Source organism: Moschus berezovskii, chromosome 3 (genome assembly GCF_049115385.1).
Source record: "Moschus berezovskii isolate FMDL1 chromosome 3, NW_MosBer_1.0, whole genome shotgun sequence".
Lineage (NCBI taxonomy): Eukaryota > Metazoa > Chordata > Mammalia > Artiodactyla > Moschidae > Moschus > Moschus berezovskii.
The window spans coordinates 105736864-105758923 of NC_142462.1; the positions used below are offsets into that span (position 1 = coordinate 105736864).

Here is a 22060-nt window from a genome sequence, read left to right on the forward strand (position 1 = left end):
TGGAGACAGGAATTTGCTCCAGTTGACTGTGCTAGGCAGTGATGGGGGTTGGGGGGGGTCTTTGCTATTACTCTGTGTGGAGAATGGGTTCAGGCACAAAGGGGGATGAGGTCACAGCTGTCTGGGTGTGGGGTGCTCACACAATTCTGAGCCCAGGTGCATCCTACCTGTGTTGCCCGTTCATACAACTGGAGGCAAACCACCGAGGAAGAAGGAATGAGAAGGGCCCTGAGGGATCAGGGTCAGTGCAGGCAGGCACGCGAGGAAGGGGCGCCAACTCCAGATCCTTGGAGTTGACGTGGGTGGGCTGAGAGCCATCTCCAGCGACTCGCCAGCCCCCACTGACAGCTCTGTTTCCTGTAACCCCCAGGCCTGCCCTTGAGTCGCCAGAGTTGGCCAGGTTGGACCAGACAGCTGGGGAATCTGGCAGGTGTGGAAGCAGCAGGTCTGAACTTCTGAACTCCAATATGGAAGAAGCATAAGAAGGGTCCCTTCTGCTGGCAGCATGTGTTCCTCCCCTGCTTGGGTCTTAGAGCAGCAGTCCCCAACCTTTTTGGCACCAGGGACCAGTTTCAAGGAAGACCTTTTTTCCACCGACCAGGGGTGGGGGGGATGGTTTCCGGATGATTCATGCACATTGCATTTATTGTGCATTTTGTGTGTGTTTGCGTTAGTCGCTCAGTCATGTCTGACTCTTTGCGACCCTATGGACTATAGCTCACCAGGCCCCTCTGTCCATGGCATTTCCCCAGGCAAGAATACTGGTGTGGGTCACCTTTCCCTTCTCCAGACGATCTTCCCAACGCAGAGATCAAACCCGGGTCTCCGGCATTGCAGGCAGATTCTTCACTGTCTGAAGCACCAGTTTATTCCTAATCTAACGCTGCTGCTGATCTGACAGGGGGTACTGGTCTGGGGCCTAGAGGTTGGGGACCCCTGTCTTGGAGGGATTGTCAGGCCTTTATTAGAATCAGGCAGCAATAGGTGCTGCTGATGGCAGCCAGCCCATGTGTGCGGACAAGCCTTTCTAGACATCACAAGAAGCTGTCATTTACTGTCTCCTTGAGGCAACTGCCATCTAGAGTGAGGACCTAGGTGGAGAATGTGTTCTCTCCAGAGTGTGTGCCTGGAGAGCTTGTTGAGAGAGATTGAGAGACTGATCGGCTCTGTACTAAAGCGATGTCTGCTGATGGCATTGACCGGGAATACGTCTGCCTTCCCCAGCTTGGCAAGGTTATTGTCTCCTGAGATGCCTACTCTGTAGCTGAGAACAGAGCCTTAAGTAAACAGATGAGTCTCAGGTGGTGGAGTTCAGACATCACATAGCTGAAAAGAGAAAGGGCTGTGTGTCCACACCATAGGGGCCTCCAGTGGTTACTTGTGGCCCCGCCTCTCCCTTTCAGACAGACACATAAAGAAACATTCCAAATCCCAAACTGCATTTTTTATTATTTTTTAATAAACTTTATTCTATATTACAAATAGGTTTTTTTTTTTTGTTCTGAACTGCAAAATAGGAATGCCTTATATTTACATACACAGGTATACAATTAATTATAACAAAGGTACAGAAGCTTGCCTTTACCAAGTTACAACTGGGCTCCAATTTAAATAGCATAGGTTTCCTTTTTAAAAACATTTAAAATCTTTTTTTTTTTTTTTTGTAATCTTACTTGGATACGCTTCTTTAAAAACCAAACCAGAAGACCCTCTTTCCTCTAATAGATTTCATCCACATATCTTTGAGGCTCATCATAACACTGTTGTCTAAAGATATGTTTTGCTTTGTTCTAACAAAGGGTTGGTGTTCAAGATGGGAGCTTTATGGAGACAGAAGTGGGGTGAGGCTGCGAGTGGGTGATGGGAACAGGACTGACCGACCTACTACTTTCAGCCACCTGTCTCTGAGACTCAGAGGCCCCTGCCTGTCCCCTAAATCACCCATTCATCCTTTCCAGCTCCTCCTCCCCTCTCTAGTGTTTGAGACTTAACTCTGGGTCATCTGACCGGGCCAGACTCCTCTTCCCCCACCCCTTGGCTCATTGAGCCATTATCTGTTGTGGTACCCTGGAGTTGCTGGTTGCTATGGTAACTTGGCAGGACCCTGCTGAAAGATATAGGCTGGTCTCTACTAGCTAAAGTGGGGAGGAGGGCGGCTGCCTCCAACCCTTCCTTCCCATCTTGGGGCCTGGGGTTCTTGTTCTTGGTTGGCACAGCCAACACATGACTAAACCAGGACCTCCGGCCTCAAGGATGCCAGGCCTTGAGAGAGTGATGGGGGTGTGGAGAGTCATTCACCCTAAAACACAAAGTCATGGTTTCCAAATGGAAACAAGATTCTTTGAGGTAAGCTAGCTTTTCTCTTTAAAGAATGGAAGGTTTAACAAGCCAACAAGTTGACGGGAACACTGGGGAAGGGAGAGGGAAGGAGAACACACAAGGACATGCATACCTTCTTGGTCATCTGCCTGAACTGTGTTCAACAGTCCTGTTTGGTAAAGTGGTGTCTCAGTTTCTTAAGTGTCCTTTGCATTGCTCTTTAACCGTATCCTCTGTTTGGAATTCTACTCTTATAAGGGAGCCCTTCCAAAATGTGCTTGAGTTATAAAATCAAAGATACCAACAGAAGTTCTGATTCCAGATAAAGAAACTGGTGGAAGACGAGATGCACAGACCTCTTTGCCATGCACATCTGTCTTCATGATCCCTCCACGACCAGTCCCTAACAGGGTCTCCCTGCTGTTTGGGGGAAGCCAAATGGGGGGTTCAACACCACCAAGGGCAGCCTGGACAGAAGTGAAAGAGGATGCAGAGTGGCGGGAAGGTGAGGCTCCCTCGACCAAGGTCATCCGCCCTCCCCCATCCCCACCCAGCTCACTGTCTCTGCCAGTACAAACAGAAATCTCTTTTTATTCATTAGGGATTCTGTTCTGTTTTGATTTAGGGTAGTCACCTGCCTACTCAAGGGATTTAATTGGATCTCTAATGAGTATGTATTACTTTGACAACCAAAACATCCTTCACATTATACAATAAAATGGGATACTCCCCTTAATTAAAAAATGGTTTTATTGGGGAACACAAATTCATAGTTTAAAAAAAGGTCTCTCCTGAATGAAGTTTTACTGCAGAGATTCCTTTCCGGATGGCAGGCTGGGTCATTCAGTTTTCCAGCACCATGATGGGAAGAGGCTCCCGGAGCGTCAGCCTGTCCCAGGAGCTGCCTCTGTGGTGTCACCTACAGCTGTCCCTCGGTCTCCCTGTCTTCTGTAGGATGACTCGTTTGCTACACCTGTGGGGTGAGGTGGCACAGGTGGGAAGAGCAGGGTAGCACTGCGGGCTCCAGCCAGTGAAGGTGCAGGGAAGCACCAAGAATGTCAGAAGCCCCTGGCTGCTTCCCCTGGCATGGCCCTGGCCCAGGGGTATCCTGACCTACTTCTTTAACAAGCGAGATTTCCTCTGTCCCCAGTCCCAGTTTCTCTGCAGCCCCTTGGAAGTCACAGGCAAAGAATTCTGTGTCCCACCCCCCCCCAGTATTTGGATTTTACATCCACACCTGGGCTCCCTCCTTAAACTCAAACTCGTAACATACACAAACAAAAAATAAACTACGAAACCCCAAACAACCCACTGATGGTTCAAAGACAAAGGGATGGGCTGAGAGACAAGGGGTCTTAGTGGTCTGTCCTGAGAGCCGACAGGGAGAGTGGGAAGCTGAAAGAAGGTTCTTGATGACTATGTGAGCTAGAAGCAAGCGGAAGGTCCAGGAAGCAGGTGGGATCTGCCTGGGCGGGTCTGCTGGGTGCTGGGGGCATCCTGGGGACTTGTACCCGGAGGCGGTTTATCCATGGAAATGCCTCTCAGAGGTCTGCCCTAGGGTTCTCATTGTGGCTGCTGTTTCTGGAAGGACTGTAGTCCAGGGTCAAGAGAAGAGTGTCTATGGGCCTTCTGTCTGCAGAGTGCCTCCCCAAGGCCCCTTTCCCTCCATGGGTCTCTGTGAGGTGGGAACATCTATTCTTGATTAACAATAATTAACCTTAACCTTCACTAGGCTAAATATTTGACTTCACATTCTGTGAGCTCAAGGAGAAGTGTCTTTTAGCCCTGAGAGAAGAGACAGATGGCATACGGAGCTTCCCCATTTGTAGGGTGGGAACGAGGCCTTGTTGAGGCTCTGAAAGCATCAATAGGACTCGCCTTGTGGAACGGGGAAAACCACTGGGGAAACCACTTCTGTGGCTCCTCTGATAGGAGACCCACCAGGCCCTGGCTGTATCAGGGAGCCTCAAGGGTTCAGTGGGGGCAACTGTGGAGGGCAGGACAGGGCTTGGTTGGTCCTAGGAGGCTGGAGTGAGGGTGGGAGCTGTCCACCTGGGGCTGAACAGCTTCCAAATTTAGTGGATACATGGCCTTGGGGCAGAGCCTCACGTGCAGGAGGTGGGCAAGAACGGGGGTTGCGGGCACTCTGCTGGGAAAGGGGCACACTCAGGAGCCAGACATGCAAAGGGGATCAGAGGTCGAGGACCTGTGATGAGGGAAAGGGGAGGGGGCAGTGTTGGGACAGCACATCAACAATGACCCCAGGGTTGGGAGGCGAGAGCTGGAGACCTTACTCCCACTGCTGCCTGGGACCAGTCCTGGCCAGTCTGCCTCTAATGTTGAAACTGACTCGTCTCTTTCCAGCATCTCTGGCCTCACTCACTCGCCCATGGGCTCAACAGAGAGAGGCTCTAGGCTGGCTCTGGGTGTGCACAGCATTCTCGGTCAATGGGATGCCCAGGTTTTCCCAAGTCCCTGAATTCCAAACTACACTGAAAGAAGGCAAGAGGAAGTTAACAGACACAAAGCCAGCTTCAGGCAGTGTTGCTGCTTGTGGTTACTAGGACGTGTCAGGCTCTCTCCTTCCAGAGAAGGACAAGGAATGGTAAATGTGCCCACACCTGGGGAGACTTGTGCCCTCGGGAGAGGTGACCAGCCTGCAGCTAACTGTCCCAGCCTCTCTCTCCTCACTCTTCAATTCAGGACCTCACAGCGTTTCTCCCCGCCTCTCACCAGCCCATCTCGCGCCAACGTTCAAACTCCTCACCTAGTCCAGGTCGGTTGTGTGTGACTGTGTGATCTCCTGGTACCATTTTAGACCCTGGTGGTTTCAAGGGGTTGAAGGAATGAAGGAGATGGGATGAAGGGAAGGTGAGACATGGCCTTTTGCCCTGTGCTCTCTGCCCAGGACTCTAGGAGTCAGATAAAGGTCCCACCGTGAACAGAACTGTGACCCTGAACATAAACTGTGACTCGGAGGGGGGCCCTTGAAGAGACAAGTCCCTCTTCTCGTGCATGCTGGCCAGTATGGGGTCTCTGGCCAGCCAGGAGGAGGTTGGGGATTCCAGGGGCGGGGTTTGGAAAGAAGATCTGGGGGAAATGGCAGCTTTTTTTTTTTTTTTTATCATGCTGCCTTGTTTTTACTTTGAAACGTATCACACATGTACCAAGAATCCAAACAAAAGAAATGGAAAACAAACAGCGAACGGAAAGAGCGCTCTTATGGGCAAGACGGGTTGTGGCTCTGCACGACTCTATCCTACTTCTCCATCCCCAACAGGCCACGGAGACTTCAGGCAAACAAAGTACCAGAAACAACCACCCCACCAATTAAAGAAAACCTGCCCCAAACCCTCCCCCAGGAGACAGGAGGAAACCAGGGAAACTTGCATCCTCCTCCCCTCTTTCTTCCTGACATTTCTCTGATGGGTTTGAGGTTTCTCTTATAACGAAAAACACGGGGAGAAAAAGTTTTGTACCGACAACAAAACAATAATAATAATCCAGTAAAAAAAAAAAAAAAAGCTTCAGCAGAACCATGGTAACAGTCTTTTTCTCTGCTTGTTCATTTTTTTTTCTCTAACTGTGCAAAACTTAAAAAATAAATCAAAACACACTCACTCATGCACACACACTCACAGCTTCCATTCAGCACACCTGTGTTAAATATGTTTGTGTCTTTCTTCTCCCCCACCCTTCACATGTGCAAATATATGTTAGCGGCCCAGGTGACTCCTCAGCCTGCCTCCCGCGTGCTTCCTTCCTGGCCTGCCAGGCCTCGTGGCTTCCGGGGAGGAAATCAAATGATCAAGGGGAGAAATTCCATGTTTCTTCACCTGGCACTTCATTTGCCGAGACCTTTGGTTATGTTTTTCCCACTCGAAACGCATCGCCTCCCACGCTCCTCTTCCCGTTGATTAGGCTACTTGCGTTTTGCCCATCACTTGTCCCGCTCGATGCCACATCATGCCCTGCTCTGTGTCACCACCGCCTGGCCTCCAGTCACGTCCAGGCTTCTCTTGGTCAGTGACCACCCTGATTTCCATAGACAGGTGACTTCACCCCCCCAGCACGCAGCACAGAAAACAAGTATTGAAATGTCCTGAAGTTGCAGAATGAACGGCGGGCAAGGGCAGAGAAGAGAAATGCTTCGGATCCCCCTCCTCCAATAGGACTAGAAAGCTTTCTGAGCTCTCTGCCTACTCCCAGGGCAGACAGATACACACACACACACACACACACACACACACAGACACGTGCTCACATCCAAAGGGGCTAGCATTCATCAAATATAGGGTGTTCCACAGATGTTGCTGGGAATGGTCTGGTCCCTTCCTCTTTCCACGAGGGGCCCCTTTGGAATGGATGGCAGTGGAAGATGTCTGATGCTTGAGGAGTGAAGACAAGACTGTAGGAACCTCATTCCCAAGCCCACAGATGCCTCTGCTTGTCTCCCAGAGTGGTGAACAACTTCACACCGGGGCTGCCCGGAAGAGAATCTAGGGCGGAGACTGGACCACAGATGGAGAGATGGCGTCTAAGGTCCTTTCAAGGTTACAGGTTTCCATGGCCCTCCATCAGACTGTCTCTCATCATAGCCCCTGCTCACCTAGGACGCATGTCTGAGCACGCATCTGCCTGGCTGGCTAAGACGATGTATCCGTGAATGGAAAGACAGAGGGAGAGACATGATGCCAGGGCCAAGGTCAGCGGTATGTCCCTCCTCCCATTTCCGGACAGGTCCTTCCTCTTGATTCTTCGGCCCTCCCCAGACATGACAAAGCTGGGGCTGAGTTTGGCTGGCATTTTGGTTTGTCTCTGAGAGGCTGTGCTTGCAAGTGTTTCTTCCCGGGATGACTGCAGAAGGGAGGAGGGAGGAGAGTGACTAAAGAGACAGCTGAGATGTTGACGAAATAATTCCCGAGGAGGTCTGAACAGTCCAGTCACAAAGTCATCTGCATAGCAACGGCACCAGACTCTGCAGGGAGTCAGGAGCGAGGCTGTCCGCCCCAACCTTCTCTAGGGTTCTCAGGAAGAACGGTGGGGATGGAGCCACGGGGACCGCTGGAGGTAGAAGCTCCTGGACGCACTGGTGTTTGACCCTGACCCCTGATGAGTGATGACTAAGGAGGATGGAAGTGCATCCTCTAGACGGAGCTCGGGGATCTGCAAGGGATTCGACCTCTGACTATGGTCGTGATTCGTTAGCACGTGTGGGTGAATGGAAAACAACCAGTTCTGCTTCCAGGCAGATACAACTCTCTTCTTTTCTCCTCCCGCATGTTACATCTCTGCTGCTATGAGCCACATCGGGAGGATCTCCACGGTGGGCTGTAACTGCTATTCTTTCTCCTGTCTGGCTTTCCACAGGCCAGGGCCGGGCAGGCAGGGCACCTATGGGTGCTTAGAAGGACTCCAAAAAGATCAGAAGGGGACAAGGGAGCCTCTGCTGCCAATCCCGCATGTGAGAGGCAGCTTGCAAGGCGCCCCTCAACTGCTCGTGCTCCCCACTCCAGCCACATGCAGGAGGTGCAGCCTTTCTTCCCAGAGTTGCAGGGGGACCCCGTGGAGATGGAAACCTGGGCCAGGTGACATCTTCCCACTGAAGATAATACTGAGCTCACTGCCTCTTCTCCAGGCCAAGTTCAGACCCATGTGGGGACTATGGAGAGACGGAAGGTGGGGTAACAGCACAGAAGCACCTCCATCCATGGCTCCTCATTCGTATCCGGGCCCTGCGGCTGATGCTCAGGGTCAGCTGGGAAAGAGGGCCCCTCTGATGTCTTCAGGTCGGGCCCCTTGGCGGGGTGGGGACAGGCCATCCTGGACGAACTTGAGGGTCGGCGGCTTGGTTCAATCGTGTTGGCAGAGGAACTGAAAGAGAGGGGATCCAGGAAGGCGGGAGAGGCAGAGACAGGCAGAGAGAGAAAGGGAGAGGGAGACAGCGCTGCTTGGGGGATGCTGCTGACGCCAGTCGGAACTTGCACTTGGTAAAGATGATAATCTAGACTGAGGCACGGCTTGGTGTGTCCCTCCCTCCGGTGGGGGAGGGGGGCGCGGGCGAGCTGGAAGGACGGTTCTCAGCTGTCTAAGCTCATGAGGGTTATGACTTGTTCTAGTTTGTAGGCCAGTTTCTGCTTCCCACACTGGTCATCGTGGTCCAGGGGTCCAAGGATCTGTTGAAGAGCCAAGAACGGGGTGATTACCAGTTTGCGTGCACGCATCTGTGTTCTTAGGGTACGCACTGACAGGGCTTGTGGTCAGAGAGTTTGGGAAGACGAGCGCAGGAAAAGCAGCCCACACAGAGTTGCTGGGGAGGCAGACGGCCTGCACAACTTGGGTGCGGAGGTGTGTGGGGGCGCTCGGGCACAGGGAACCCCACAGTACACACGTCGGCATGTCTGGATACACATATACATTTCACTCCCTACGTCCTACAGCTGAGAGGAGGCAGAAGACCCCTGTGCCGAGATGCCGCTGTTACCTCTAGGTTAAACAGCAGAGGGGTCCACACCCAACGGAAAGTACAGTGCTTAGTGTCTCAGGGAAACTATGATTTCACACTATCAAGACATCCCACTACCCTGTGAGAAAGGAACATTTGGCCATCAGCAGCCCAAGGCCTGAAATTTCATATGCAGAAAGTTATTTGATTCCACCTTGCTTATTAAGCAACAAATATCCCTCGAAGAGTCATGTCTCAAGCTTTACTGGTGACAGACATCTAATGGCCAGCATCTACACAGCCTTCGCTGAGATTAGATGGTTGGTGGATGAGAATAACAGGGAGCAATTGTGGGCACATGCAGGAAGATGTGTGGGAATCTGGCTCAGACTCAGGAGGGGTGGCACTGAATAATGGCTCCACCAGTTTCTAGCTGGGTGATGCTGGGGCAAAACGTGAAACCTCTCTGAACTCTCCTTTCCTCCTCTGTAAAGCCTGGGACCTACGAGTCCCTCTCTGGGTTGCTCCAAGAGAGGGGATAAAGTCACGTAACAAACGTGAGCACCTGTCACACCATGCCTACTCCAGGAGGGGCAGGTGACAGACAGGAGTCCTGGGGTCAGGAACTAGGGAGTAGGGTGGGGGCAGGAGGGAAGAGGAGGCTGAAGGCTCGAGGAGGGGCACCCAGAGCTCTGGATTTCCTGAGCCAGTTCATCTATTTTTAATTGGGGAGACCAAGTCAGTTGCCAACTTCTCAGCTGGCCAAGAACCACCAGTGACTGGCCCTAACGTTTCATAAAGATGGGACATTCTCATGCTAACAGTAGAAGAGTGAACTTGGGAAGCTGGTGGCTCAGTGGTAAAAGAATCTGCCTGCTGTGCAGGAGACTCAAGTTCAATCCATGGGCTGGGAAGATCCCGTGGAGAAGGGCAGGACAACCCACTCCAGTATTCTTGCCTGGAGAATCCCACGAACAGAGGAGCCTGGCAGGCTAGAATCTGTAGGGTCGCAAAGGGTTGGGCATGACTGAACCTGCAGACCCACAGTCCTTTCCAAGATGAGTCAGTGGCACTCATACACTGGCCTACTCGGCGTCGTCCTTACTTCACCAGTGGCCACAGGCAGGTGGAAACTGTCCCGGACCAGCACTGGCCCACAGGCTGACTTCGGGGTCCCTCTCCTAAAGCAGCCACTGCCGACCCTCTCCACACTTGTTCACAGCTCACGACCCTCGGGGACAAGGCTGGGAGGATGCAGAGAACCCAGAGTACTGGCTTTGGCTCCCATTACTACCTCCCATTCAGAGGGGGTGGCTGTGCTGCTGCTCGGACATGGGGAGCCTGGACTCTGAACCCACTTGGTCTACACTGGTATGGCCAAGAAAACTCCCGTAGGCACCTTTTTGCCAGCCGAAAGATGGCTGTGTCTGAAGGGGCAATGACCCCAGGTGAGGTTTCTTAACTAGGGAACACGGCAACTAAAAATAGACTCCATTCCACTGTCTGTACCTATCCTGTTCTGATTCGATCCTATCATACTGTTTCTGTTCTATTCCTTATGACCTGCCCATGAATGTGAAGAACTGCTTGATTAAAGAGAATGAAGTCAGAGAGAGATATGGAAGAAATAAAGGAGAAAGAAGAAAAAAAAACAGCAAAAGTAATGAACGAAACAGATACTTGGTGTATATATCTGAAAACAAGAGGGATTATGCAGAATTTACAGAATGGAACCTTTCTAACGTCTCAGTCTTTGAAGCACAGCCCCCCAGTCCTGGGTGGTAGAGAGTTTCCCCTGGCAGAAGTGGGTGGTGGGGGTGCCTGGGGTGGTGCTCTCAGGCATAGAAGCTGCTCCAGGCAGGAATACCTAGGCCTCTCCCCAGTCCTTCCCCAGGGGCCCCCGAGCAGGGTAGGGCAGGGCTCACCTCCTCGCTGTACTTGCCCACGTAGGAGAAGATCTCAGAGAGGGCGCTCATGGTGTTGAACTCGTTCATGTGCATCCGGGACTGCTCAGCCAGGTACGCGTTCATGTCCTGGTCACTGATGGCGGGCATCTTCCCGATGTCTGAGTAATACCTGTGACGGTATGGGAGGGAGGAACTGTGTGAGTGTGAGTGTGTGTGTTGTGTAGTGAGGGGCACAGGGGAGAGATGGGTGCTCTCAACACTGGATCTGGGCCCAGTGGATGCCTGTGTGTGACCTCTTAGGGATGGCGGGCTCTCTCCCAGCTGGACTTCTGAGTGCCCTGTGCAGGAGGCAGAGAGAAGGGACTTGGGGGTGACCGCAGACATGGTCAGATAGTGGACGGGGTGGGACCAGCAGGAAGGAGGGGCTGTCTCCTGCACCGGCGTTGCTCCCGGCTCCCACAGGAGTGATCCAGTCTGCCTCTCAGGTCCTTCTAACACCCCCTTCCACAGACGCAGGAAGTCCCCTCCAGGGGCCTGAAGGCTCATCTAAGCAGTCGCTCTGCCCTGACGCTGTCCCCGTCTGTGAGCACTTGCGGGGAGAAGGGTGGGGCTGGGGGTGCTTGGGGGGGAGAGGCTGGGAGAAGCAATCAGTCACTGTCACTTGCAGCTGTGCACTCCTGTCAACTGGTTAATTAGATGCCAACATTTACATTTTTAATTTCTGCAGTTTGACATTTTATGCAGCAACCCCAAAATCTCCCACCAGAGGGGAGCTGTGTCGCTTCCTAATGAGGAACCAAAGGCCCCCGGTGTCCCAAAGACAGCCACCCTCTCCTGGGTGCTTCCGGCACTGGACCACATGGAAGAGAGGCACCTGCAGGGGTGGGGTAGGGTCAGGACCTCAGGGCAGCGCTCCCAGGAGTCCTCACGGTGTCCCAGCTCAGCCCACACTGAACGCCCAGGGCTTCCATGCTGGAGACAGGGAGCCTGAGAGCTTAGAACAGAGGAGGGTGGCGGGGGGGACAGTCTCCAGGGTGGGGACCAGGGTGAGGCAAGTGAGGCAACTGGGGCACAAAGTTTTAGTCAAGTCACTCACGCTCAGCTGGGCGAGCAGAACTCAAGGCTTGATCAGGCGAGCGGAGGGCACATTCTTGGAGGCGCTGGTTCAGTCTCCCCCTGGGCCCCAGTCCTGTGTTCCTCCCTCCGCATCCCTCACTGTGTTAACTGAATCCATCTGTCCTGCGCTGCGCTTTGTTCCCTGCCTCCACCTCTGCCCACCGGGGCCCACTGGAGCTGGGTGACAGGCTGGCAGAGGTGGCACCTATGTGTCACTCCAGCATCAAGTTCAAGACCCTGCCTGGATGACAGTTCCAGTTAATCTGCGCAGAGCATCCCCAGGCCAGCAAGAGAAGGCCAGGGCTGGGCTGGTTGCCCTGCCTGAGCCACAGCCCTGCGCGAAGGCTGTCGCACCCCTGGCTCAGGTGGACTTCCTTCCTTCACAGACTTTCAGGGTGGGGTCCTTTCTTCCCCTGCCCTCCACCCCCATCTCCAGAGCCACTGGGCCCCTTACTCAGATCCTTGTCCTGTTTCACTCTAGGTCCTCTGCTCCATTCCAGAAGAGCCCACTCTCTGCCAGGCCTGCAACCCACCCCAAAACATCTTCAGGTTCCTCGGAGTTCTGGGGAACCAGCGAGAGACTGGATTCATTGCCACTATTTTGGAAGGCAGTAAATGCAATGTTCCATTTTATAGTGGAGACCTGGAGCATCAGCGGTGGCTCCAGTCCCGTCATGCTCTATGATATTTGTGCCATCAGCCCTTCGCAATCACACGCCGACCAAGCAAAATACATTTGTCCTGTAAGAGGTCACGTCCAAAGGCCGCATGGGGGGAACAGGAACGTGCGACTCCCTGATTTCTGTGTCCTGGCCAGCAGCCAGATGCGGCTCTGGCGACACAGCTGGGTCCAGAGTGACCTCTAGGCAGTCCCAATCTGTCGCCACGGACAGTCAGAGCTACTGACTGCGAGGAAAACCCCAGCGTTGCCCTGGTGGGACGGGACTGTCCTCAGAAGCAAAGGCTCCTGCCGTTTCTGTTACCTGCCTGTGAAACCTTACAGGTAGGAGGACGGCTCTATCAGGCTTTCTGCAGACAGCATCGGGGCTCCTCCTGTGACCTGTGTGGTTCCTGGGCAGCCTGAGAGCCCGGGTCAGGGACCACATCATCTCCCGTGGAAACAGCGGACACCCAGCACCCTGTCCTTTCTGAGTGGCCTGCCTTGTAGCGCCCTAAAAGCCCAGTTGGTTTCTCCAAAGAAAATATTTAGAAAATGTGTTTGTGTGAGAGAGAGGGAGAGAACGTGGGGTGGCGTTGAGAGTACAGTGGAGGAGGGCAGGGCTCTGACTCCTCACCGAAGTCACGCGGTGGGGGTGTGTGGCTCGTCCCTCCTCTGCTGCCCGTGTGCAGGGGGCCCTGCTTGTCTGTGCCACACGCAAGCCCACCCGGGGATGGGCCACATGTCCTCACCTTCAGCAAGTTCTACATGGCTGCACTGAGTAGCTTTGGAATGCTCGATGTCCTAGAGGAGCGTGGGGCCTCGGGTCTGGCTGACATTCAGGTTGCCCTGGTCCGCAGTCCAGCCTGGAGCCAAGTGCTGCCCCGGCTGAGGGTCTCTGCTGCCCCTGCTTTGACCTCTCCCCGCTTCTCGCCAGGGCTCACCCCAACTGCACCCCTTGAGCCCAATGATGACTCAGCTCTGGCATCTCGGTGCTGTGGGCAAAACTGCTCTCTCCTGAGCACCTGCCACGCATGGGCTTGTGCTGGGCTCCGCCACTGGGAAGACTTATTGATTGTGAAGAATGCAATTATGCCCCATTAATGAACTTCACACAAGTGTTCTTCTCAGCTGGCTGTGCGGTGAGGAAAGGAAACGTCAATCTGGATTCTTCTTCTTGAACTTGCTCCCATGGGATGTCCTCCTGCAGGTGAGTCTTTCTCTAGAAGGGACTGGTGCTCTGAAAGTCTCCTGGGACACACCCTCAACCTGGCCAAGGACTGGCCCGCTGAGGAGGGGTGGAGCCCACCACTGGCTTTACCCAGCTTTCTTTGTTGTGCAGGTGGGATGCCAGCACCATCGTGGTTCTGATGTGGTTCTGACACCGGCCCTCAGGAGCTGTTACAAATCCAGCTGCCAACCACCAACAGCTGGATTCACGGCTGTGGACCAGTCTGCAGCATTTTACATTCGCGGGCTTCTATGAGATGAGCCCAGTGTGATGGTGGCACCCATCTCTGTCTCTAGGATGGCCCCAGTGACTGAGAAGAGGGTCTCCAATGCCCTGAACTTTCTGCGGAGCCCAATGTATCCTTACTCTTTCGACACCTCAAGGATGAAGATGCAGACACAGAAGACACACCTGAGGCTCTGACGCAGAGATGCTTGCCTTTCAAGGTCCTGCACAGAAGTCTGTTCCTCTGTGTTCATTCACTGACCTCCCCCAGCTCCTTGCTTCCTGAGCCCCCACAAGTACAGCTCATGGTGCCTGCCTATCTGTATCTTCCTCGACCATGACGACCATAAGGGAAGGATCAAGTCTAATCCATCCTGAGTGTTCAGTGCACCCATGATGGACACCATAAAATGTTTGACCCATGGATGAATGAATACGTTAATGAAATGTTCATACTTCACCTCCAGTATGACTCCCAGGGTGAACTGTCACAGTTTTATATTTTGAGTGATGGCTTCTTTAGGAGGCATTTTTAAATAGTTAAAATTCTTAGCCTTTTCCACAAGTGACACAGGTGATAGATGGCATTCCAACGTGTGGCACCCTTTGGTCCAATTCCCAGGGGTCAACTGTGGTTTCATTTCACTCATTCCTATGTAGAAAACCTGTGCCTGCAAGCAAGGGAGGCTGGGGTTTATTATTGGGGTTAATTTCTATTTAATATGAGAGGCAATCCCTCTAGCAGGAAAATGTTACTGCTGTTGGCAGTGAGACAGAATGACTGCTGACTGTAACACACCCGTATGGTGACAACACTGTTGACTTCTGCTCCTTAAGATGAGCGGAGCAGGTGGTTGCTCCTGGGGAACCAAGAGATTCTTCTTCCTTTCTCTAGATGTGGTTGTAAGCAAAAGCCCTCATACTTGGGTGAAGGTGGCAAAGACTGGGAGTCTGCAGCGGGGCTGCCAACCACCAGTGCTGCAAGGAGGCAGGAGTGGGATGAAGGACGCATGGCAGGACAAGTGGAAGGAAGGAGGGGAGGAGATGGGATGGGAGGGTGGTGGGAGGTGGGGGGTGGTGGTGCAGGGATGGGTAGATGAAGAACTTCTAGGAGATGTGTCAGCTCAGGCGGGACAGGATGACTTGGGCTACCCAACCAGCAGAGTTAGTAAGGCCTCTGGAATCCATATATGTCCCAACTCCCTAGAAAGAGGGCCAGCCAGAGAAAACCCTGTTTCTCAGTGGCGCGGACAGTAGGCCCTCCCCAAATGCGTGTAGAGCACACTCTACATCAGCAAGGCCCTATGTATGGACTTCCTGTGTGTGCACAGCAGCCAGACCTCAGAATCAGGGGGTGGGAAAGCCCTGGCCACGAGAAAAGGGGATTCTACCATCACTCTTCTGGCCTCGAGGCTGCCAGGGCCCTCAGCAGGCCAGCCTCCTGGTGAAGGGAGGGTGGAACTAAGTGATCTCCAGACCAGGGCGTGGTATTTCCCATCCCCTCCTTCTTTGCACCCTCACCCCAGAAGGAGAGGAGGAAGGATTTGGGACCCCAAACAAGTGAAAGATGACTTTCCTGAGAGTGCCACTGGTTGCTAAGAAACTAGTGAGGTAAGAAATGGAAACCATCAAGGCACTCCTAAAAATAACCAGATGGACTGGGGTGACTCATGACCTGTAGCAGCTACAGGTCCCACCTCTCATTTAGCACCAAGCAAGAGGGAGACCGTTCGCCTGGCACTTGCATTATTCTCACCTCCGACAGAGTGCGCCGTTCTGGGGAAGCGTTCTCTAAGCAGATGCTTCATCAATGCTCCCAGCCCATCTCATCCTGGCCTTTTCCCTCCCTGCCTGAAGTCCCATCTCATCGACACTGCACCAGGGCAGGGATGCCCAAGAGCCCAGCTGCTGCCTCTTTCTTTTCTCTCTTCGCTGAAGAGCCAGCTTCACGGGAGAGCTTGCTCCTGCCAGCTCTGTAGTCAGAAGAGTGAGCCAGTGGCGACACAGGGGGAGGTGAAAGCCTCTTTGGTGACGCAGACATAATCAGATACAAGGACAAAAGAGTGAGTGAGCTCTCGGACAGCCAAGGCTGGACGCACACCACAAGCACCAGCAGGAAGGGGTGGGGGAGAGGTCAAGGGACAGAGGGAGAGGGAAAACACGATGCAACTCTTTCAGCAGAACTGCGATGGGACGGTCAGTGTTTGTGACTGGGAATGGCCAGGATCCCACTCCCTCTTGGTTACTGCCTCTGTACAAGGGAAGGCAGTTTTCAAGTATAAAGATGGCGACTGTGTCTCTACCATGAGCAAAACGGTATTGCTCATTCTGTCTCAGCTGCCGCGTTAAGAACAACTTCTGGTTTCTTTGACTCTTCAAAAAGACACCTACTCTGAGCCTCCATCCAGGTTTCCTGTCTCTAAGCTACTTGGAAAAAAGAAAAAGGGACTCTAAAATCCGAATCGCCATGGAGGGTTGTGCAGGCTGTTCACTGCACAAAGGTGGGGGTGAGCTAGGGCTGACAGTTAGCCTGTCACTCAACAAACCACACATTCTGGTGTGGGGCCACATCCTCTGGTGGGAAGGAGCACCTTCCTTAATTCACACCATATGGGTTGGCAGAGGCCCTGTCTAAAAGGATCGTAAATGGTAGACAGGAGATTTGGGAGTCAGTTGAATTTGGGGATCTACTTTTCTCTTGGCCACTTAAGTCATCTTGGACTGATGACTCAGCCATTCTGTATGTATAGTTCACCTTCATGCGCACAGAATGAGGTTATAAAGCCTGTCCTCTTATATTCCAGAGCTGCTGTGATGAATAAATAGACTTTCAGCTGGTGTCGAGCTCAGGTGCTTGGCATACGGAGCTGATGCGGCCCAGACAAACCATGAATGTTGTTTACCATGAGTTAGCTTTGTGCCAAGAGGAACCCAGCTTAATGGCATACAGGTGCCCTCCCCACCACACACAGGTGCATAGCTGAGACTGGATTAGATCAGGGCCTGAAGCATCTAGAGCTCATCGCCTGAGCATCAAGGGACTGGGACAGCAAGAAGCTCTTCAGGGTTACCATGACATCCCCACAAGATACTGGAAGAACTTCCAGGTGGACAGGGCTCCAGTCTGTCTGTGGCAAGATGTTATTTGGTCCCTTGAAGTCTTTTTTGTTTTTCTTTTTTCGGTGAGCATTAGAGCAGCGGACTATACTTCTTCCTTGGGCCTAGGAAGATGTGGGTCCTCCACGCAGGGGAACAGCGCACCATGGCAACTTCTAGCCATGTCCCATTCTTGTTTCCACTGACAACACCGGGTTCTCGGGCTGTGCTTGTCCCAGAGCAGGACGGGGCTTTGTGTAAGGACCAGTCTGCAAGCCCCACCCGCTGCAGAGGGGAAGGGGGCCCCCCTACACACCCACAGAGAAGTTGCCTGCTGCAGCCAGGGTCCTGCCTGGGCTCCCCGGGCCAGCACTCACCTCTCCACCCAGTTCTTGTAGCTGGGGATGTCCTTGGCATAGAGCAGCTTGTTGGAGGGGGAGTCCTTGCCCAGCCGATGCTCCGATGTGGAACACGAGTCCATGAAGGTCTGGGCCACCACGGAGAGGCAGGCGTCGGTGATGCTGTTCTTGTGGATGTCAAACACAAACTGGGGGTTCTTGATCATGTTGACCCAAAACCGCAGGGGCAGGCTGTGTAGAGGGAAGAGGCGGATGGTCAAGGGAGATGGGGTGGGACAGCTGGATACTGGCCCAGAGAGGTCCCTGGAGGAAGAGAAAAGGCTGGGAAGCAAGCCTTCTGAAGGGCCCTTCTCAATTCACCTTCTGGGGAGCTGAAGATCAGCAGGGTTGAACAGTCCATTCAGAGATACAGTGTTGATGGGCATTGGAGGTCTCGACGCCCAGCCCAGACTGTAGGACTCCCCAGCTGCCCTAAGAGCACAAGGCTTTGGGGTTCGAAGCAGTCATGAAAGGTGCTAGAAAGTGGAATGTCTAACTCTCTCTTCCACTGTCTGCCCCCACGTCAGATACAAAACGTACCTGGTTGGCAAACCTTAAGCAGCCTGGAACCAGTATTCTCTGCCCTCACTGTAACATGTGGAAGAAGCCACACTCTCCCTCCCCGCCTGACCTAATCAGCTTGTTTTTACATGATAGGGCCCTGGCACTGAACAGTTCAAGCAAAACTTACTGATTCTCATCTCCAAGCTGGCAAGCTGAACAAACCCCACTTCTGGCTCTCACCTGCCCTGTTACGTCCTCTCCTTCCTCTCCCTCTCTTCCAGTCAGCACCTACTGTATACCAAGAGCCACGCTAGCAACTGTGGGTACAGTGTGAATAAGACCCTTTCCTGGTCCTTGAGAAGCCTGCATTCTGGTGGGCTCATGGGGAGGTCAGGCACGCAATCAAGAATTTTAGGTGCTGGACCCAGAAGATGGAGGGGGTCCAGTTTAAGACACAGGCTGGTGTGATCAAAGCTACCCAGAGGGGCGTGTCCAGAAGCCCAGAAAGTCTTCACAGAGGGGACCACGCTGAATGGTCTCTGCTTTAAAGACACAGAGGTGTTCTTTAGCTGAATGAAGCCTGGAGGAAGAGGGGGAGGACAAGGAGGAGGAAGGTACCTCCAAAGGCGAATCAGTTCAGCAAAGACAAACAGGACATGAAACGTGCAGTGCGGTCTGGGAGCCATAAACCCTCTAGCTATTGCTGGAAAGGATCCTGGGGCGTTGGGTGAAGCCTGCCCACGTGCCCCTCTGTGACTGTATTCTGCTGGCTCTCTGATCCTGCAACTGCCATCTTGCCTATGGAGACGTAGATCAGGAAGTGGGATGGCACCCAGCAAGGGATCACTTATTTCCCTCCCTCTGCCCCCACCTCCTCACCTCCTGCCAGGCGCCCTGATGTTTTATTGTTGTTTTGGTTGCTGTTCTCACGGTTGGTAATAGTTGGTAACAGTCATAACGTTCCTATGTGTTTGGCTTGCTTCTTAGAACTAAAAGTCTTTTGAATTACATTATTTCAACCCAGTAAGAACAAGAATTCTATATTCGCTGTCTCTCCCAGCAGCCAGCATATACATAAAACAAATGCTAAAATACAGTAGGACCTCATGTTCAAGACTGCCAATCAGTCAACAAGTATTTATTAAGTTCCTACAAAGTGTGCTGCGGAGCCAGCACTGAGGTCTAACAATGTTAAGTGGCCCTTGTTTCATCCTGGGAAATCCAAAGGGCAAATAAAGGGACGGTAAAAGTTCTGACACTTGGGGGAAAGTCAGGGTCACTGCAGCTGCTCAGGAGAGACCCTGAGAGCTGGGCTCAGAGCCCTGGATGCAGGGCTGCCCAAATGCTGAAACCTCCAGCCACATCTTCCTGCTTCCCGAAGTTCAACACGGAGAGGGACCCTGGAGCCCACATTTGACCCATGGTTGTTTCTTTCCAACATTCTCCTTCCTTCAGCCAGTTGTGCTGACAGGCAAATCAAACAGGGAAACCACAGTAGCTCCTGCCTAATGAAATATTAGCATATTATTAACATTAGTGGTGGCACTAATCTCTGGTTGATTGCAGCCACTCAGGCTAAATGAGCAGGAGGTTTATTTAAAAGAGAAAAGGCAGGGGGATGAGGAGGAATGGGGCAGGGGAGAGGGTGAGCTACAACTTTGGCCAGAAATCAGGAAACAATCTCCTTCCAATCAGGAACAATGGACCCCAAGTCAGTATGTAGATCTCATAATTCCTGGACTGACCGAGTCTTGCGCAGGTGGCCATGGTCAGGGTTGGGGAAGTGTGTTCTCTGGTGAGAGGGCCTGAGAGTTGATACTCTGCTTGACTGCCCTTCACTGGGACCAGAGCTCTTTCTGAGAACAGCCGGCACTTGGAAGAGCTGGAGGGAAGGAAGACTCTGCCCTCTCCCCCAAGGACTTTATTGGATCTTGGAGGTGGACTTAGCCCAGTGGGAGGTGTATGCTCCTTTAGATACCAGTTCAGGGGATGCACTTGTAAAGGTTACAAGGGCATGGTTTGGAAATAGCAGTTCTCCCAGGATAAGGTCTGGACAGGGCATTCCTTGTATTCTGAAGGCTGCAGGCACTCAACTCAGGTGGTAAGAAGAAAGACTTGGTGGCAGAGAGAAGCAGACTGGGTGGGTCAGGAACATGCCCTTGGAACAGCTCTGCAGAGTCATGCTGAAAAGGTGGGCAGTGTCAAATGCAATCTTTTTGTTTCTGGCCATGCCATGTGGAATGTAGGATCTTAGTTCCTGGACTGAGGATCAACCCCATGCCCCCTGCATTGGGAGTGCAGAGTCTTAACCACTGGACCACCAGGGAAGTCCTCAAATGTAATCCTACCTGTGGGCAGGCACTGGGAAAGGTCAGACCTGCAGGCCTTTCAGAAGAGGGAGCAGCCTTCACCCAGCGCTGGGATCCAGAGTCTAACTGTCTTATTTCCGAAAATTCACAAGAACACAATGTACCCAGAATTACCGTGGGAGCAACCCTACTCTTCAGTTTTATGGTCCAAAACTGTTCCTGCCTGACTTTCCAACTTTAGTGGAGATGCACTATTCTTCAGGGGAAAGAGAGAGGAAGCCAGAGCATCCTACCCTGAATAACATTTCCATGCCCCAGGCTGACTTCTGCCTAGATCCGGGTTTCGGTTTGGGACCCTGGGCTGTCAGGGTAGCTGGCTAAGCCCTAGTACCATGTCAATCCTGGCAGTCAGCAGGTGCTGCTTTGAAAGAATGTGCTGGGGAAGAACACCCCAGGACAGGGACTGTGTAAAAGCTACTGGGAGGCGATTCCGGAACTGAAGGGACTAAATATAAGACAGCTTTCCAGGTGGAAGTCTCAAGTAGAGACCATCTCGGCTCTGCATCTCCATCAATATTTATTGAGTCCCAGGTCTGTGCAAGATTCCGCCACGAGAGCTGCATACTGATGTCTGACCTTGCAGTCTCACACTGAAACAACCGACACACGAACGAAGGGAAAGGCGGATAAAGGCTAAAGGAGAGAGGGGACCGTGATGAGACACCTAGAGTGTCATTTAAGAGTTAGAGGCTCCCTTCGTCTCAAAGACACCCTATTATGGGACAGTCCCTTCCCCAAAGGGAATTCTGGAAAGGGAAAACCATGTCTTGAATGGACTGGAAACACTCCCATGTTCACCTAAGGTGACTCCCAGCTGTGCTCCACACTCCATTTAAGAGTCTCTGTGAGCTGCTGCCTGTCTGTAGCCCGGCTGCACACACGTGCCCCACATCCTCACACGTGCCCTTCTACCCAAACAGCTGCCCTCCTGTCAGCCCACGGAGAGCAGAAGACACGCCCCGAGAGTCTCTGCAGACTCAGGGTCCAGCAAGATGTCAGGCAGAGAGGAGAGGCCAGGATGGGAAAGCAACCTGGCCGTGACATCTGGCATGCTCATGTTCGCTCGTCTAGTTGGTCAAAGATGGACGACTCCTCTGAGGGAAAGGGGAGGGGAAGTGAACACCCCAAAGGACCGGAAGGAGGCGGAGCCCCGGAGAGCGCCTGGTGGGGCAGGCGGGCTGCCTGTCGCGAAGGCCCACGTCGACTCGGGGGTGGCCTCTGCCCCTGCAGCTTCCGCTTGCCCTTCACTCACCAGTTGCTCTTCCAGGTGTGGCGGACGTGCGGGTCGTGGATGCCGTGCTTGTCTGCCTGCTCGTCCAGAAAGTCGAACATGTACTTGATGGCCAGGGGCAGGGCCGAACCGCGGTGCGCCGTGCTGAAGATGGTTTCGAACAGGTCGTCCACGAACTTCTGCAGCGTGCCCTGCGGAGGGGACCACGTTCAGACACAGCTCGCCCGCCCTGAGAGCGCTGAGGACGGGGCTGTACGATCGCCTGGCCTCCCAGATGGCGGAGGGGAGGGGAGGCCAGTACACAGCCAGGCCTGCTTGGGTAAATCACATAAGCGCGTGCAAAGAATCTGCATCCTCCTCCTGCCCGCTCTCATCTGTCTCGAAGCAGCTTTCCCGGGACGTGGAAAATAGATATAACACTGATGACTGGACCTAAGGAAGCCTCCCTCTGCCAACACTGCAGTTTGGTTTTAACACCCTTCGGCGGTGTTATTTTAGCACTTTTCACAAATGCTAATGAACAACTCACTCGGTCAGAGCAGACAAGCACAATCTGCTGGT

General features: G+C 53.0%; 1 protein-coding gene across 1 annotated transcript in view; it reads right to left on the bottom strand.

Annotated features, from left to right (window-relative positions):
- Nucleotides 1–1450: 1450 nt before the first annotated feature.
- The window catches only part of PLXNA4 (plexin A4), a 492275-nt gene continuing 471665 nt past the window's right edge, over nucleotides 1451–22060 (bottom strand). The window contains exons 29-32 of the mRNA XM_055421287.2: nucleotides 21521–21690; nucleotides 17375–17587; nucleotides 10690–10840; nucleotides 1451–8495 (exon numbers count right to left, since the gene is read on the bottom strand). Of these exons, the coding sequence (XP_055277262.2) occupies nucleotides 8400–8495; nucleotides 10690–10840; nucleotides 17375–17587; nucleotides 21521–21690 (630 nt within the window). The 3' untranslated portion in view covers nucleotides 1451–8399. The remainder of the gene's footprint in view (nucleotides 8496–10689; nucleotides 10841–17374; nucleotides 17588–21520; nucleotides 21691–22060) is intronic.